Source organism: Natrix helvetica (genome assembly GCF_964273705.1).
Source record: "Natrix helvetica genome assembly, chromosome: 16".
In the NCBI taxonomy this organism is placed as follows: Eukaryota; Metazoa; Chordata; class Lepidosauria; order Squamata; family Natricidae; genus Natrix; species Natrix helvetica.
In genome coordinates, this window is record NC_138563.1 from 4,132,617 (window position 1) to 4,151,273 (window position 18,657).

The following is an 18,657-nucleotide window of genomic DNA, read 5'->3' on the forward strand; positions in this document are numbered from 1 at the left end:
AAAACACAGATGTAAATAAATGCGTTGAAGGAGGTTTCCTCTCCTGGGGAAGACAAACTTGTGATGGTATAAGGGTTGACATGCCACAGACGAGCTTTCAAATCCAGTCGTCTCCCTTGACCATCATATGGAGAACAGCAGGACTCCACGTCCAATCATCCCCAGGAGGCATTGGCCTAGAATCCAAAGCTTCTTGAGAAAGATCTCATCCATGATGGAAGGGAATCTGGGAGGCCAGATGGAGAACTGGAGGTCTTAGTTAGGCCAACTCTGGCTCGCTCGATTCCTACTGCGTGTTCTCCAGAATATTGGACTACAGCTCCCGTGAGTTGTAGTCAGATTGGGTCATTGTAGTCCAATAAAGTTTACTTTAGGGCAGCAACTTTAAGGTGGTGGACCTCAACTCCCAGAATCCCCCAGCTGACATGCTTTAATAAGGGTGGATTTCAACTCCCAGAATCCTCCAGCCAGCATGCTTTAAGATCTGTGGATTTCAACTCCCAGAATCCTCCAGCCGGCATACTTTAAGATCTGTGATCTTCAACTCCCAGAATCCCCCAGCCGGCATGCTTTAAGGGGGGTGGACTTCAACTCCCAGAATTCCAGTGTGGCTCGCTGGGGAATTCTGGAAGTTGAATTCCACCCATCTTAAAGTTAGATTGAGAAACGCTCAAGGAGTGTTTATGAATCATCTCTTGGTGGCCCTTGGAGACCCAAATATCAGCTGTGCGTGATGGGCTCTGTAACCCTTTTTCTTTCCTCTCTCTCTCTCCCCAGAGTCATCATCTCCACCATGTCTCCGCTGAAGACGTCAATCCTTCTCTTGGCTCTGTTCCTCCCGTCACTGCTGGCCACAGTGGACGATGGCTTGGGTCTGTCCAGGACTGGGTCCTCTTCTCCAGACGGTGGCAACCGTAGCTCCAAGTGTCAGGAAGTCACTGAGTGCCAGGAAGGTGTCATCTTACCTGTGTGGCTCCCTCAGAATCCTTCCGTGGGAGATAAGGTGGCCCGGGCCATCGTTTACTTCGTGGCCCTCATCTACATGTTCCTGGGCATGTCCATCATTGCCGACCGCTTCATGGCCTCCATAGAAGTCATCACCTCGCAGGAGAAGGTGATCACCATTAAGAAACCCAACGGGGAGACCACAACGACCAGCATCCGTATCTGGAACGAGACAGTCTCCAACCTCACCTTGATGGCCCTGGGGTCGTCCGCCCCCGAGATACTCCTGTCCATTATCGAGATCGTGGGACATGGCTTCCACGCAGGAGACATGGGCCCCAGCACCATCGTGGGCAGCGCTGCTTTTAACATGTTTATCATTATCGCCGTCTGCATTCACGTGGTCCCTCAAGGTGAGGTACGGCGTATCAAACACCTGCGGGTTTTCTTTGTCACGGCGGCCTGGAGCATCTTTGCTTACATCTGGTTGTACCTCATCTTGGCCTGGTTCTCTCCCGGCGAGGTGGAACTGTGGGAAGGTCTTCTCACCTTCCTGTTTTTCCCAATCTGCGTCCTCCAAGCTTGGGTGGCTGACCGCAGGCTCCTCTTCTACAAGTACGTCCACAAAAAGTACCGGACGGATAAGTCGCGGAGTCTCATTATCGAGACCGAGGCCGACATCGGCTACCCGAAAATGGACATCGAGTTGGATAACTCGCTCAAGGAAGGATCGGAAGGTCTGGGCGATACGGGGAAGGATCAAGACGACGAAGCGCGCAGGGACATGGCGCGTACCTTGCGCGATTTGAAACAGAAGAATCCCGAAAAGGACATGGAACAACTGATCGAAATGGCCAACTATCAAGTACTGGTCCAGCAGCAGAAAAGCCGCGCTTTCTACCGCATCCAAGCAACCCGTATGATGATCGGAGCCGGGAATATCCTCAAGAAACACGCGGCTGATGAGGCCCGCAAAGCGATCAGCATGCAGGAAGTCCAGACGGAGGAAGACGAATCAGTGACCAGAGTCGGTTTCGAACCAGCTCACTATCAGTGCTTTGAGAACTGTGGCTCTGTGGTCCTGACCGTGGCCCGTCGAGGAGGGGATCTGGCCTGCGTCAGTGTGCGAGTGGATTTCCGTACGGAGGACGGGACCGCGAACGCTGGCTCCGACTACGAATTTGCAGAGGGTACCTTGCTCTTCAAGCCAGGAGAGACACACAAGGAACTGCGAGTGGGGATAATTGATGATGATATTTTTGAAGAGGACGAGTATTTTTACGTCCATCTCAGCAATGTCAGGGCAGCCTGGGCTGAGCCGGGTCCGGCGCCTCCTCCGAAAGCTTGTCTCGCGCCCTCCAAGATGGCCACTGTGACCATCTTCGATGACGACCATGCCGGTATCTTTACCTTTGAGGGACCCTCTAAGCGAGTGAGCGAAAGCATCGGCGTGGTGCACATCAAAGTGCTGAGGACTTCGGGGGCCCGCGGGCGAGTGGCTATCCCCTACCACACCATCGAGGGAACGGCTAAAGCCGGCGAGGATTACGAGGAAGTAGCCGGCAAGGTGGAGTTTCAGAACGACGAGACGGTGTAAGATAACAGCATGGGGACCCCGATGGGAACGGCGGAGAGGGGAGGAAGGACAGTGAATGTGAGGGAGGAGGGAAAATGGGTCATCGAGTTATGGCAAACCTTTTCGACACAGAATGCCCCCCAAAAATGTGCGTGGGCGCCAGAGCACCGGGTTTCCGGCATACTCGTGCACCGGCCAGTTGGTCGTGCGTGCCAGAGCACTGGAAACGTGAAGAACAGCTGGCTGGCGCACACATTCCTGTGTTTTGGCCAGTTTGGGTCATTTTTCAGGGCATTTTTTTGGCCCATTGTGGGATCGAAAAACAGCCTGAGAATGGCCTGAAAAACGGTATGTTTTTTTGCCATTTTCTAGTGCTCCGGCACCCACAAGGACCAGCAGGCCGGCGTGCATGTGCACGCCGGAAAGCAGAAGAGTAGCTGGTGATGGCACACATGCCCACAATTACAGTGGAAATAAAAACGGGGTAATTTGAAGAGGGCAACGTACCTGATATTTAAGGCCTTGGGGAGGAAGAAAAGAAAACCTATAGTTATTTGGGAACTGGAGGATGGTTTTTGTCATTCCCGGCCGGGGTTTTCAGGAGGTTGGAACGGGACCGTCCGGCGTTTGAGAAATCTCGGCAATAAAGAAAAGCCGTTGACCTGAACTAAGGTGCCACCACCAAAAAGGCCACGCTCCTTATTGTGAGCTGCTGTACACCGGTTTGCGTCATGTCTTCATTTTCCAGGCCCTTTGAATAGTCCTCGGCTAGCAGCAGTTCATTTAGCGACCGTTCCAAGTTACAACGGCGCTGGAAAAAAGGGACTTACGGCCATTTTTTTCACACTTAACTTGCAGCATCCCCAGGGTCGCATCATTAAAATTCAGACGCTTGGCAACTAACTCATATTTATAACGGTTGCAGCATCCTGGGTGTGCGTGTGTTATGTGATCCCATTTTGGGACCATCCAACAAGCAAAGTCCACATAGGTTCGCTATCATGGATCTAGGCAGTCCTCGGCTTATGTTGTTCATTTATAAAATTTGTATCCATCCATGTTTTGTCCCATAACTCTGGGCAGCTCACAACATAAAACAACCTTTGGGAAACGTTAAAACAGTAAAAAAGACAGCAGATTAAAAAACATTCACAAATGACTTACGATCCCCACTGGCTCCAGAATGACCGTCGCTAAGCGAGGAGGAGTTAAGCGAGCCTGATGTTATGACGTCTTTTAACTGCGGTTGTTAAGAGAATTAGTTCTTAAGTGAATCAAGTGATTGCTAAGCAAATCTGGCTTTGGAGCCAGCAGGGAAGGTCACAAATGGTGATTGCGGGAGGCGAGGATGTTTTCGGGCCGTCATAAGTGCGTGCTGGTTTTACTGCCTTTCTTGCCACCATTGTTAAATCCCTGCAAGTTGTTAAATTAATAACACGCCTAAAAACACACGCCGGAAATTACAAAAACCATCCTCCAGTTCCCAAATAACTATAGGTTTTCTTTTCTTCCTCCCCAGTTCTGCAAGGTTTTAAACATCGGCTACGTTGCCCTCTTCAAATTACTCCGTTTATTTTATTTCCACTCCGACAATTACGTGGTTGGATATTAAAATTTTCCAGCTTTCGGTACACCGTTTTATCAGATTTAACGGTTTTTAATTTGTTTTAATGGTTTTTTTCGGGCAGGGAGGAGTTGGCTACTATGGGAATTAGGCGGTGGGAGATGATAAACGTTTATAATAATCCAGAAAAGATATAAGCCACAGTAGCAGGTCAGCAAGGGATCTGGTGTGTGTGTTTTTTTACTACATTTAGGTACAAAATTTTGTTTTTGTTTTACTGACTATGGCACAAACTCCGAAAACTTTTGGGCACATGAAAAAAAGCTACCGTGTTTCCCTGAAAATAAGACAGGGTCTTATTTTCTGTTGACCCCCGAAATAAATGCTAGGTCTTATTTTCGGGAAGGTCTTATTATTTTTGAGGTGCAGGAGGCCCCTTAACCTCGACCTGCGGCCAGTGGATCGCTACCGGTGCTCAGGTGGCCGTACTTCCTTTCGTGTACACCCGCTGCGCATCCATGCACATTCCACTGCCCCTGAGACATCTAGCTGCTTGTCGGAGCTCGCGTAGGCACCGCACGCTGCTGGTTGCTTTAAAAACTGGTATAGAATCCGGGCGGGTGAATGGGCCAAACGAGCCACCATACCAGTACACTCAGCTGCTCTGGGATACTACCGGTATGACTGTACCAGGGCGTACCGGCTGACACCCACCACTGAGCTGATCCAGAGAGGGCTGGAAATTCTGTCTCTGTTTCTTGACAGCCCTGGCGTCTCTGGGCCTGTTGCTCTTTTTTGCGGCCGCCACTAAGAAAAGCAGTGTGATAGCTAGGGTCTGCGGGAGCGGCCTCCACAAGGCCGTTCTGCGTAAATGACAGGTGCGTGTGGGACGGGGGGGGGGGGCTTCCTGCCAGTTCTAACATCTTCTATAGAAGAGGTTGCACAAATCTACTGTGCCATTTAGAACTGGTTCCAGCTCCCTCCCCCCCACCCATCCACCCATCTTCAAAATGAAGAGCAAGAGGAGGAATTCTGGGAGTTGAAGTCCACAAGTCTTAAAGCTGTCAAGTTTGAACACCCCTGGGTTTTTTTTTCCTAAAGGGTTAGAGGTGCAAGGGTCTTGTAACTTGACAGCTTTAAGACTTGCGTGCTTCAAATGCCAGAGTTTCTGAGCCTACATTTTGGTTGCTAAGCAAGAGCGTTGTTAAGTGAGTTTCACCACATTTTACAAGTTGGCCATGCCCACCCAGTCACATGGCTGGCAAGCCACTCCCACCCAGTCACATACAAGTTGGCCATGCCCACCCAGTCACATGGTCAGCAAGCCACTCCCACCAAGCAGGCCACACCTACAGAAGAGGTTCTAAAAAAATTTGAAACCCATCACTGGTGAGGGGCGTGTGGAATATTTTCCCTCCTCCCCCCCCCCAGGAAATGGCGGGGACTGGCTGCGCATGCGTTTGAATATTTTAGGGGAGGGCTTATTTTGGGGGGAGGGCTTATTTTAGCACATGCGCTCAATATTATCCAGGGAGGTCTTATTTTCAGGGATTTTTCAGTTTTAATTCCTTTTTCAAGAAAGGGAAAAAAGCATAATTAAAAAAAAAAATCAGCAAATAGGCAAATTTATGTTCATATGACAACTTTGGGCCCGTCATTTTTCCCGGCAACAGCCTACCCTGCAGGGCTGTTGTGGAGAAAATTTAGAGGAGAAAAATGAAGATGTTAAAAAAAAAAGACATGGGAAGAATGACACTTCATGCTTACTAAGTCCTCGGTTTACGACCACAAAGGGGGCCAGAATTTCCAATGCTAGGCAAGGAGACTGTTCAGTGAGTCAGACCCAATTTTGCAGACTTTTTTTTTTTGCCAGGGTTCTTAAACTGAATCCCTGCAGATTTAAAGAGCCGGGCAGATTTTGTAGATGACATTAAAACAAGGTTCATCTAGGACTTGCTTGATTTTATTTTATTGCTGTTTCTGACAATAGTTTCTGTACTGCTGAATTGTATTGACGCTTGGTGGCTTACAGAATCATAAAAACAGCCATAAAGTCAACATACATCGTGGATAATCAAATAATATTTAAACAGAACAGTACAGGTAGTCCTCAATTTATAAGGCACCTGGTGCAAGAATCAGAAAGATAGATGATGATAGATAGATAGATAGATAGATAGATAGATAGATAGATAGATGATAGATAGATAGATAGATAGATAGATGAAAGATAGATGATAGATAGATAGATAGATAGATGATAGATAGATAGATAGATAGATAGATAGATAGATAGATAGATAGATAGATAGATAGATAGATAGATAGATAGATAGATGATAGATAGATTGGGTGGGTGGATGGATGGATAAATGGATGGATGGATGGATAAATGGATGGATGGATGGATAAATAGATGGATGGATGGATGGACGGCAGGAAGGAAGGAAGGAAGGGGGGAGAGTGAGAGATGGTTAGATACACCCTGGTGGAGGGATGGAGAGAGAGAGAGAGAGAGAGAGAGAGAGAGAGAGAGAGAAGAGATAGATGACAGAATGTTAGAATGAGTTAGATTAAAAAGTAAAATGAGATAAATGGAATGGAATTGATAAAGAGACAGACAAAATGAGATAGATAGAATGAGACAGATGGAATGGGATAGATAGTTTGATAGAGATATGAGAGACATAGAATGAAAAAATGATAGAATAGAATTTCATAGCATAAAATAGAATGAGATAGATAGATGCAGTAGATAGATGATAGATAGATAGATAGATAGATAGATAGATAGATAGATAGATAGATGATAGATAGATAGATGATAGATAGATAGATAGATAGATAGATGATAGAATGAGAGTGGATGATTGAATAATGGGTAGAATAAGATAGATAGAATTAGATAGATAGATGGAGAGAGAGGGGGGATGATTGAATGAGAGATTAATGGTTAGAATAACATAGATAGAATTATATGATTGATAGATAGGTAGGTAGGTAGGTAGGTAGGTAGGTAGGTAGGTAGGTAGATAGATAGATAGATAGATAGATAGATGATAGATAGATAGATCTCCTTATTAAGATCATGTTTAGTGTTGACACTATAGCTTGTTATTAAAAATATGCAAGCGGGACCCAAGAGTTAATTCAATTCGTGGCACTTTACCCAATGCTCAGGGATACCATTGTTTCATGCTAAAAACCCACATCCATTTGTAACGAAAACAGCAGAGGCTACGGCTTCGAATAGTCTCAAACCGTTCCCCACCCGGGCTCCCTTCAGCCAAGCCACCCCTCCGAGCCTCCGACACATGGCATTCATTTCTGGAAACGGTCAATCTTCCCTCTGCCAAGCATCGCCTCGCTTAGCCTCCCAACTTGACAGAGATTGACCTAATTGGCGAGAGGAGCGAGGGGTGGTGGTGGAAGGACGCGCTGGGTTAACAGGCGGGTGTGAAAACACGGGGAGGGTGGAGAGACACGCAAGCCGGCCTCCCAGAAGGAGACGGTGTGAAACACGGCTCTCCTGGCACATGGGAAGGGTGCCAGACTTGATGGAGGAGGCGCAGAAAGTTTAAAGCGAGCGACAGGAGGAGAAAGGAGTCCCTTTTTGGGAGAGGGGGCGGTCTAAATCTAAGAAATAAATGCAGCTCCATCCATTCAAAATAAGCCCTTTTTTCTCCTTTAACCTAGTTTAGGTTTCTTTGGGCAGAGCTGAATTAAACCTACAAGAAGTGTCGGTATCTTTTGATGTCCTTTGCGAGAAATTTCGTAAAGACAGGACGAAAAAATATATAGGTAAAGGTAAAGGTTCCCCTCGTGCATAGGTGCTAGTCGTTCCCGACTCTAGGGGGCGGTGCTCCTCTCCGTTTCAAAGCCGAAGAGCCAGCGCTGTCCGAAGACGTCTCTGTGGTCATGTGGCCGGCATGACTCAACGCCAAAGGCGCACAGAACGCTGTTCCCTTCCCACCAAAGGTGGTTCCTGTTTTTCTACTTGCATTTTTATGTGCTTTTGAACTGCTAGGTTGGCAAAAGCTGGGACAAGTCACGGGGGCTCACTCCGTTACGTTACATGCGCCTTCGGCGTTGAGTCATGCTGGCCACATGACCACGGAGACGTCTTCGGACAGCGCTGGCTCTTTGGCTTTGAAACGGAGAGGAGCACCGCCCCCTAGAGTCGGGAACGACTAGCACAGATGTGCGAGGGGAACCTTTACCTTATAAACTGATTTTAGAACTGATTTTTCCAGAGGTTTTGGTTGTCCAGAGGGGTTGAGCAGAGCCGATGTCACCGGGAGTCCTAGCTATAAATTCCCTGCATATCTTAATCCTCTTACCGGCTATCCGTATACATATATATATATATATATATATATATTTCCCTTGCTCATCGGAAAGGACTCCAGGAACAAATGTCTGCCTTGTCATCTCTTCGAAGTGTGGCCGTCAAATAGCTTCCGACAGATGTTTACCGCTGGGAACTGGGGCAAAACTCTGTGGCCTCGGGAGAAAGTGGAAAAAAATAAAATGGAATAAATTCAGAAATTACTTTTTTTTCGCTTTAACCGGAGGCCACGAGTGGGGAAAAAAATGCAGAGAAATTATTCTCGGCACGGAACGACGTTTTGTTTATAACTGCAGGGAAACGCATCGGAGGTCCCCGACTTACGACCGCAGTGGGGATTGGAATGTCCGTCGCTAAGCCAGGCAGGGAGTTGGGCCCGATGCGACAATTTGCCCGAGTTGTTAAACAAATCAACGCAGTTTGTTAAGTGATTCGTGGTTTTGATAAGCGAATCTGGCTTCGCCCACTGATTTTTGATGGTCGGCAGCCAGCTGGGAAGATATTAATAGATTAACTGAGTTGGAAGAGGCCTTGTAGGTCATCTAGTCCAACCCACCACTCAAGCAGGAGACTCTACCTACTCCATTTCTGAAACATGGCAGTGGATCCGAAATGGTGATCGCGAGAGGCCGCATCCGTCATAAATACATGCCAGTTGCCTCCATTTTGATTGCACGACCGTGGGGGAATGCTGCATCGGTCATAAGTGTGAGGACTGGCCCTAAGTCGCTTGTTTCAGCGCCGACTTTTTTGAGTCGAAAATTAACTGTGTGGTTGTGCATGCGAACAAACAATAGGAGGATCTAAGACTTACAAATTCTTTGACGTTACGTCAAAGTTGCTCTTATCAAGCACTGGAAAAACTTGGGCCAGTCCTCACACTTACGACTGTCCTGCCCCCGAAAGCTGGAAAATATAGAAGCTGAGTTTTTTTTTTTAAGAAAATTGCAAACATTTTGGTGCAAAGGTCTTAAAGAGTTTGTGGCGATGTTGGGACTTTGAGTTTGAACTGGTTTCTTTCTCCCTCTCTTAGAAGATACATCGAGATTCAAATAATTGACGATGAGGAGTATGAAAAAAATAAGAATTTCTACCTGCAATTGGGCCCCCCGGTTATTTTGGACATCGGAATCCGGCACGGTAAGGATGGGAAGGTGAAAAAGAAAGAAATTCCCTCCGTCCGGATTTAACTTAAACCCGGAGAAGTTAGAGAGAGTCCCATTGAGTCCTCTTTCTCTGTCCGTTGTGTAGCTGACCTCTTATCTAACCATTCCCCAAGCAGCATCTTTTTCCTCCGTTGCTCAAGGTCTTTCTCCCAGGTCCGTTACAACGGCAATCTCTTTTTCCCCATCCTATCCTAGGTGACAGCAACGAGAATCAACTGCCCGCAGGAGAGCGGGAAAACATTGCCAAAATGGGGTACCCCAGTTTGGGAGAAAACGCCAAACTTGAAGTTATCATTGAGGAATCTTATGAGTTTAAGGTAGCCACCCCCCCGTCTGTCTCTCTTTGACTCTCTCTCTTTCTGTCTCTGTCTCTCTCTCCGTCTCTCTCTCTCTCTCTCTCTTAGTCTGTCTCTGTCTCTGTCTCTGTGTCTCTTTCTCTCTGTCTCTGTCTCTCTTTCTCTCTCACTCTGTCTCTATTTGTCTCTCTTTCTCTCTCTCTGTCTCGTTCTGTCTCTGTCTCTCTTTCTCTTTCTCTCTGTCTCTGTCTCTTTCTCTCTCTCTGTCTCTCTGTCACTTTCTCTCTCTCTGTCTCTCTGTCTCTTTCTTGTTCTCTCTGTCTCTGGCTCTCTTTCTCTCACTCTGTCTCTTTCTATTTGTCTCTCTCTCTTTCTGTTTCTCTCTGTGTGTCTTGTTCTCTGTCTCTCTTTCTCTCTCTCACTCTTTCTCTTTCTCTTTGACTCTCTTTCTGTCTCTCTCTGTCTCATTCTGTCTCTGTCTCTTTCTCTCACTCTGTCTCTTTCTCTCTCTATCTCTCTGTCTCTTTCTCTTTCTCTCTCTCTCTCTCTTTCTGTCTCTCTCTGTCTCTCTGTCTCTCTTTCTCTCTCTCATTCTGTCTTTTCTCTGTGGCCATGAGCCACAGTTTTTAAAAAATATTTATCTTTTATTCCATGCCAAGCTATGCTCAGTTAGCTTCGATCAGAGGCGACATTGAAAGCAAAACAATTGCTTTGCTCCCCCTCCCCCAAGATCCACTCACATGCCCCATTTCACGTCCCCCCAACCTCTTCCCCTCCAGAGCACAGTGGACAAACTGATCAAGAAAACCAACTTGGCACTCGTGGTGGGAAGCAGCAGCTGGCGGGAGCAGTTCGTAAGCGCCGTCACAGTCAGTGCCGGTAAGAGAATTCAATTGAATTGAATATTTTATTTGGCCAAATGCGATTGGACACCCAAGGAATTTTTGTGCGGAAGCCCCTCCGTATACATGCAAAGCAACAGAGAGAACACGTGTGTGTGTGTGTTGCAGCAAAACTTTGAAACGCCTCAAGCAATTTCAACCAAGCTTGGTACACAGGTGACTTACTCTCCGGAAACAAATACTGTGGGGATAAGACACCCCTAACGCCCCTCGGGGTGTCTGTTCTGTTAAGATACAGCCTGTTGTGCCTTAAAATGGCTTCTGCCGTACTGCTGTAAAATGGCTTCTACTGTACAGCACAGTGGAGTTGGGAGTCAAAACACAGGCCGGATTTGTCCCAACTTTGTTGTGTGAATACAGTGACGTTTTCCAGGCAGGGCTGGGGCGGGGGGGGAAACAAGGAAGAGGGAATTCCTGCCGTTTTGAGGATTTATTGGTAATAAATTGCCTTTGGAAGCTGTGAGTGCCTCATAGTATCAATAGTGTAAGTCTCACGCGAGAGCGAGGTGGTGGGGGTTGGACTAGATGACCTCCAAGGTCCCTTCCGATTCCTGTTATTGTGGGAGTTGTGGGTGCTTCATCACTGGAGGCTTTTGAAAAGAAACCGGATGGCCATTTATCAGAAATAGTAGAGGTCTTGCGCGAGAGCGGGGGTGGGGGTAGGGGGTAGGGGTGGGACTAGATGACCTCCAAGGTCCCTTCCAACTCTCGTTCCTTTTCCCGAGAGAGACCGAATCCGAGTTTTTATGACCCCTGACAGGTGACGACGAAGACGACGAATCGGGCGAGGACCGACTTCCTTCCTGCTTCGACTACATCATGCATTTCCTCACCGTCTTCTGGAAAGTTCTGTTCGCCTTCGTGCCGCCCACCGAGTATTGGTGCGGCTGGGCTTGCTTCCTGGTCTCGATCTGCCTCATCGGGGTCCTCACCGCCCTCACCGGAGACCTGGCCTCTCACTTCGGCTGCACCATCGGCCTCAAGGACTCAGTCACGGCGGTGGTGTTCGTGGCGCTGGGTACCTCCGTGCCCGGTTAGTGACATGTGGGGGAGGGCCTTACACACACGTCCAGACACAGAGTGGGTCAAGTGGGGACAGGTGGTATCAGATATGCTGCATTCTTCTGTGAGGAAAATAGAATAGAGCAGAAGAGAATAGAAGACAATAGGAATAAGAATAGAATAGAATAAAGCAGAATAGAATAGAAGAGAGCAGAAGAGAATAGAATATGAATAGAATAGAATAAGAGTAGAGCAGAATAGAATAGAAGTAGAGCAGAAGAGAATAGAATATGAATAGAATAGAACAGAATAGAATAGAGCAGAATAGAATAGGAATAGGAATAGGAATAAGAATAGAATAGAATAAAGCAGAATAGAATATGAATAGAATAGAGCAGAAGAGAAGAGACAGGAATAGAAATAGAACAGAATAGAACAGAATTAGAGTACAGCAGAATAGAACCAAGGGGGAACCCTGGAGGTCCTCTAGTCAAACCCCCTGCTCAAGCAAGAGATCCTCAACCATTTCAGGCAAATGGCTGTGCAATCTCTTCTTAAAAACCTCCAGTGATGGAAGTGCCCACGATTTCTGGAGGAAATGAAAAGCAAGGCCCCCTTTGCCCCTCTAAAAAATAAACCCAAAAGTGAGAATTCCACCAGAGGGTTAGCTGTCGGACCGCTCCGTGTTGCAGATGTTCTCTTGAAATAAACCTGGTCTCCCCAGATACACCCCCCTCCCCTTGCCCATCAGGGCTTTGACAGGCCCTCCGGAGCAAGTCCTAAATTTGCTCCTTTTTTTGCTATTTAAGGAGCCTTGACTCACCCAACGGGCTCTGCCAATGTCAGGGACTGGCGGCTGAGCGAGCCGAAAGTCGACTCACGAAACGCGCAGCTGACACAACACCACGACGTGGAAAACGGCCGGGTGGATTTCAAAGCAGGCGTGTGCAAAACGCCCTTGCGCTTCGCCGTCAAACAGGGGATGGCGGGGGGGACGGGGGGACAGCCCTTGCAATTAAAAAACGAAACAGCCTCTTATCTTTTTTTAGGCTGGCAAACGATAAGATTGCATCTCCAAGTCGGGGAGGAGTGACGTGCAAATGTTTCCTTGCTCGCTTGCCCGCCACTTTTTCCTCTCTCTCGATTCTGATGGGCTGCTAAGGAACTTAGCGCCCTGTTATTAGTGCAAACCCACTCGTTTATTGCAGTGAATTTGGGAGTGAAGCTTTTTTTGGGGGGGAAATAGCTGGTCTGAATAGCAGAGCGCCGAACAACTTTTAAAAATTTGTCACTGGTGTGCAAGTCGCCCTCCGCTTACGGCCGTTCCTTTAGTAAACGTTCCAAGTTACGAAAGGTGAACTGCGACCGTTGTACCCAGTTACGACCTTTGCAGCGTCCCCCCCGCGAGGCAATCAAAATTTGGGTGCTTGGCAACTGGTTCGGATCGATGACCTTTGATGTGTCCCGGGAACGAGGAGGGGGTCGTGTGATTCTCCTTTTGCCACCTTTTGACAAGGGAAGTCAAGTGGGGGAAGCCAGATTTTCTTAACAACTGGGTTACTAGCTTAAAAACGGCAGGGATTCGTTTAACAAGCGCGGCAAGAAAAGTCGAAAAAGGGGGCAAAAGTCACTGAACGAGAGAAATTTGGGGCTCGGTTGTGGTCATAGGTTGTGGGCTGCCTCTTTTCATTCATTCATTCATTTTGCAGCTTCTCTGCAAAATGGGCACATTTGTGAATGGCTGTTTGCCCCGTTGAAAAATCTTACTTTGGGAATGAGCAAGGTGGGTTTTGGGTCAACAGCAGAGTTAAAATCCTTGGTTAACTGAAACTGTGTGAGTTGCAGGACTTTAAACTGGCATTTCTCAACTTTGCAACTTTTAAGATGGTGGACTTCAACTCCCAGAATTCCCCAGCCAGCATGCTTTAAGATGAATGGGCTTCAACTCCCAGAATCCCTCAGCCAGCATGCTTTAAGATGAATGGGCTTCGACTCCCAGAATTCCAGCACACTGCCTGCTGAAGTCCACAGGTCTTAAAATTGCAAAGTTTGAGAAATACTGGTTTAATCATGGCCAGGAATGAGTGGATTTCAAGAGAGGCCAATTAAAGCACTGATATTGGCTACAATGCCCGATATAATTAAGACCAAAAATCTGGAGAATTTGCTTAATTTATCTGTTCATCAGGACCGAGGATACTGTATGCCAGTTATCAGCTGCCTTTCAGAGTTAGACAGAATGAGGCAGAGGAACAGCTGGAGCCTGTTCCCAGTGTGCGCCTGCGCAGAGTTGCCGGACGAAGGGAACAGCTAAAGAACAGGGGGAGACTTGGGAGGAAGGCCATAGGTGGACGGTGAAGGACCCCTCCCAGAGGAAATAAAAGAGGAGCAACAGGGGAGTGGAGTTTGCAGGAGACAATTAGTTCGCTTAATTTGTTCGTGACTCTCCGAGACTCCTGGCCAAGTTTTGCAGAGATCGGCCTGGCAGCTCTCCAAGTCAGATAAGGTCTGTGACCGTAAATCCTCCCTCGAAAGACTTTGCTGGATGTGAAGGATCAGAATTCACAATAAATTAATAAAAGGGTTTTCTGTCGGGACAAGGAATTTGCTTTATGCTCTTGGGAAGCCTCGGTCAGAACAAATTCCAGGCAAGGCCCATAAACCCACATTGGCGGCTTGACTCACTTCTCTCCATCTCTTTTTTCCAGATACCTTCGCCAGCAAAGTGGCCGCCATCCAAGACCAGTACGCCGACGCTTCCATCGGTAACGTAACGGGCAGCAACGCGGTGAACGTCTTCCTGGGCATCGGCGTGGCCTGGACCATCGCCGCCAGCTACTGGGCCAGCCAGGGGAAGCCTTTCAAGGTGCAGCCGGGTACCCTGGCCTTCTCCGTCACGCTCTTCACCATCTTTGCCTTCATCAGCATTGCGGTGCTGTTGTACCGACGCCGGCCTCCGGTGGGGGGCGAGCTGGGCGGCCCCCGAACCCCGAAACTTCTGTCCACCCTGTTTTTCGTCAGCCTCTGGCTGGTCTACATCCTCTTAGCGGCTTTGGAAGCCTATTGCCATATCGAAGGCTTCTGAAGCGGCAGGTTCGAATCCAGGACTTTGGGAATCCGGAAAGGACCTCGCACCACTCGGAGGGACCCCCTCCTCCCTGTGTAAACATGCAGGATACCCCCCCTCTTTTTAAATTTCCCCCTCTCTCCGCCGCCTGAAATTGCCAAATTTCTGTGTCCGTCTTAGGGCGTGCTCAGGACTCTGTTTCAGCAGGGACCAGGTGGGAGTTCCTCCACCTCGGTTTTTGGAGCACCTCAAGTCATGAGTTCGAGACGGTGTGTCGGAGAAGACTGAAGGGGAAGGAGAAAAAAAATTTGGGGGGGGGGGAAAGCTGTTGTGTACGTGGCTGCGGCTGAATGTGGGATGGCAAGGATGGGTTTACACCTGTCCGATTTCTCTTCTTCTCCTGCATTCGTAGAAGACTTTGGGCCTAGGTGAGAGGAAGCGTCTTCCGAACCGAGTTTTTGGAACGAAGGAATTTGCACAAAACGATCTCCTCTTGGTCTCCCATCCACGACGAGAAGGGAAGCGGCCAGGCCGGGCCAAGAGGAGGGACAATCCCGAAACTGCCAATTTGTCTCAAGCACAGTCCAGGCTCTCTTTAAAAGCCAAACCTTCGCGCTCGTCCCGAAAACAGCACAAAACGTCTCTCCCGACGGCAGAAAAAGAGGGGGGGAAAAAGAGAGATAAGCTGCTTTTCGCTACACTTTTCCCCCCGCTAGGATTCCTCCGTTTCTGTCGGCCATTTTGGGGTGGACCCCCAATTTTAATTTTTGTTAGCCTTGATTTTACACATCGACCAAACATGGATATTTTATCTTTTGTGTTTCATTTCAAAACTGAGCCAAAGTGGAGGTAGTCCTTTGCTTACGACCACCGTCGGGACTAGAACTCGGCTCGATAAGCGGGTCGTTGAATCGCGTCCAATTTCGTCACCTGGTTTTGCTACAGTCGTTAAGTGGATCACGTGGCCATGAGCCGAGCCAGGCCGAGTTTTACTTCCTGTTGCTGTTAAGCGAACCACGTGGTCGTTCATTGAATCATCCCGGTTTTACTTCCGTCACGAGCACGTCCTCTCGTTTACTGAGCCAAGCGCAATTTTACTTTGGGATGCTATTAAGGGAAGCACGTGGTCACGGGAGTCGTGCCCCGTCCGATAACCTCCTCCAGCTGCTGTCGTTAAGTGAATCACATGGTCGTTAAGTAAACCCGGCTTTCCCCCACCCGCTTTGTGAAGCTTGCTGAGAAAATCGCAAACGGCATGGGTGATGACGCCTGCCACCCCCCCTTCCGAGACCCTCCAACCATTGTTAAACATGGGGTCGCGACTAAAAACAAGACTGAACATTGGGGTCGCAAGTGAGAGGACCTACAGTAAATCACCGTGTTCGGTAGCATCCTAACTTGGAACAGGTCCCGAAGCGGATGGTTGTATGTCGAGGACTACCTGCATTCAAATTCACTTCGTCAACTGTCGCGTCTGAAGCCGGAATAACTTGTTTTCCATGTATTTTTCACCCCACTGTGCTCTTTCCAAAATTGGGGGGGGGCCTCAGGACACCCCTCACACACAACCCTGTTTGCATGGCAGCTTCTGTGCCCCCCCACCCCCCACCCCACGGCCAATCTCGTGCCTCTCTGCGTCACTTTGTCCCAACGTCCGAATGTCCATCTTCGGCCTTCCTTGCCGTCTGGTTGCCCACCGAGTGACGTCGCCTGCGCTAACTTCAGATCTGTTTTCTGTTTCGTGCGTGATCTGTTTGTGTGAGTTTGTGGTTTTTCTAAAAACAAAACCCGACAAAAAAACACCCCAAAATATCGAAAATTCCTTTGAGACGGTTGTCGTGTGTGGAAGGCGGCGAAACGGTTTCGTTTTTGTTAAAACGGCGCCGGGGAAAAATCTCGTTTCGTCCCGGAGGGGCTCAGTTTGATCTCCATCCACAGCTGGAATAAGGGAAGGGTGGATCTATCAAAGGGATCTATCCAAAGGGAGGTTTCTGTATATCGGACTTATAGCAAGAATTTTATAGTCCTTTGGATCTATAAAAGGGATCCGTCAACAGGATTTCTATAAATCAAACGTATAAACGGGGGGGGGGGGAATCTATGAAAGGTCTCTCAAAAGGTGTTCTATAAATTGGACTTACAACACAAGTGGATCTACAAAAGGGATCCATCAACAGAGGATTTCTATAAACCAAAGATGACAAGGGTGGATTTATAGAAGGGATCTATCAAAGAGGTTCCCTAAATTGGGCTTATAGCAAGAGTGGATCTACAAAAGGGATCCACCAACAGAGGATTTCTATAAATCAAAGATGACAAGGGTGGATTCATAAAAGGGACCCAGCAACAGGATTTCTATCAACCAAACTTACAACAAGGGTGAATTTATAAAAGGGATCCACCGATGAGGATTTCTATAAACCAAACACACAACAAGGGTGGATTTATAAGAGGGATCTATCGAAAGGTGGTTCCACAAACTGGACTTGCAGTGGAGCTATAAAAGGGATCCAACAACAGGACCTCTAGAAAGCAAACAAGTGTGGTTCTTTAAAAGGGATCTACAAACAATCTTTTTAAAAGGGTGGGTCTGTGAAGAGAATCTATCAAAGCGGAGGGGTGGGAAGCTTTCTATGAACCAGGTCTTTTAAAAGGGTGAACCTATAGATCAAGAACGACGGGGGGGGGGGGGGAAGGAGATTTTTCTAAAACTCTCTTTCCCGAGCTGGCGACTTTCGAAGGGGTCGGACTACAACGCCCATCATTCCCAATTGGTACAATCAATATTTGGGGGGGGGAGGGTTGGCAGAATAAAGCGTTATAAACCTAGGATCTCCAAACTCAACCACTGTTAAGGTGGGTAGGCTTCCAACGGCCAGAATTCCCTGCAGGGGAATTCTAAGCAGGACCCAGGGGAAGAGCAGCCAAACTACCCCCTTTCCCCGAAAATAAGACCCCCCAACCTGGAAAATAAACCCTAGCATGATTTTTTTCCCAAGATGCTCATAAATATAAGCTCTACCCCCCAAATAAACCCTGGTTATGATCATCAGCGAGACGGACACAATTAGTACCGTATTTTCCCCCAAAAAATAAGACTTAACCAGAAAATAAGCCCTGATGCATCTTTTGGGCAAAAAAAAATATTAAGACTCAAGCCTTATTTTGGGGTATGTGCAAAACTATCTTATGTGGGGGGACGGGACAATTTTGGGTCACCCTACTACCCAAAAAAAAGATGTTGAGACTTTGGAAACAGTTCAAAGAGCAACTAAGATGATCGAAGGCCAGAAAACTAAAACAGAGGAAGAACGGCTGCAGCATTTGGGGTATGGGACATAAGGGACATGGTGGCTCAGTGGCTAAGACGCTGAGCTTGTCGATCAGAAAGGTCGGCAGGTCGGCGGTTCGAATCCCTGACGGAGTGAGCTCCCGTGACTTGTCCCAGCTGCTGCCAACCGAGCAGTTCGAAAGCAGGTAAAAAATGCAAGAAGAAAAATAGGAGCCACATTGGTGGGAAGGGAACGGAGTTCGGTGTGCCTTTGGCGTTGAGTCATGCCGGCCACATGACCACGGAGACGTCTTCGGACAGTGCTGGCTCTTTGGTTTTGAAACTGAGATGAGCACCGCCCCCTAGAGTCGGGAACGATTAGCAATGGGCGAGGGGAACCTTTGCTTTTACCTAGTCTAAAGAAAAGAAGAATTGGGAGGTGACAAGATAGCAGTGTTCCAGTATTTGAGGAGGGGGTCAATTATTCTCCAAAGCACTTGAAGGTAAGACAGTGGATGGA

At 47.9% G+C, this 18,657-nt stretch overlaps 1 protein-coding gene across 1 annotated transcript; it reads left to right on the forward strand.

The window, feature by feature from the left end:
* Positions 1-764: 764 nt before the first annotated feature.
* On the forward strand, positions 765-16,668 carry LOC309399919 (sodium/calcium exchanger 1-like). Its single transcript, XM_081968142.1, has 6 exons — positions 765-2,538; positions 9,467-9,573; positions 9,795-9,916; positions 10,675-10,774; positions 11,558-11,830; positions 14,508-16,668. Exons 1-6 carry the CDS (start codon positions 794-796, stop codon positions 14,882-14,884), a joined length of 2,724 nt encoding a protein of 907 aa, XP_081824268.1. The 5' UTR covers positions 765-793; the 3' UTR covers positions 14,885-16,668.
* Positions 16,669-18,657: the final 1,989 nt, after the last annotated feature.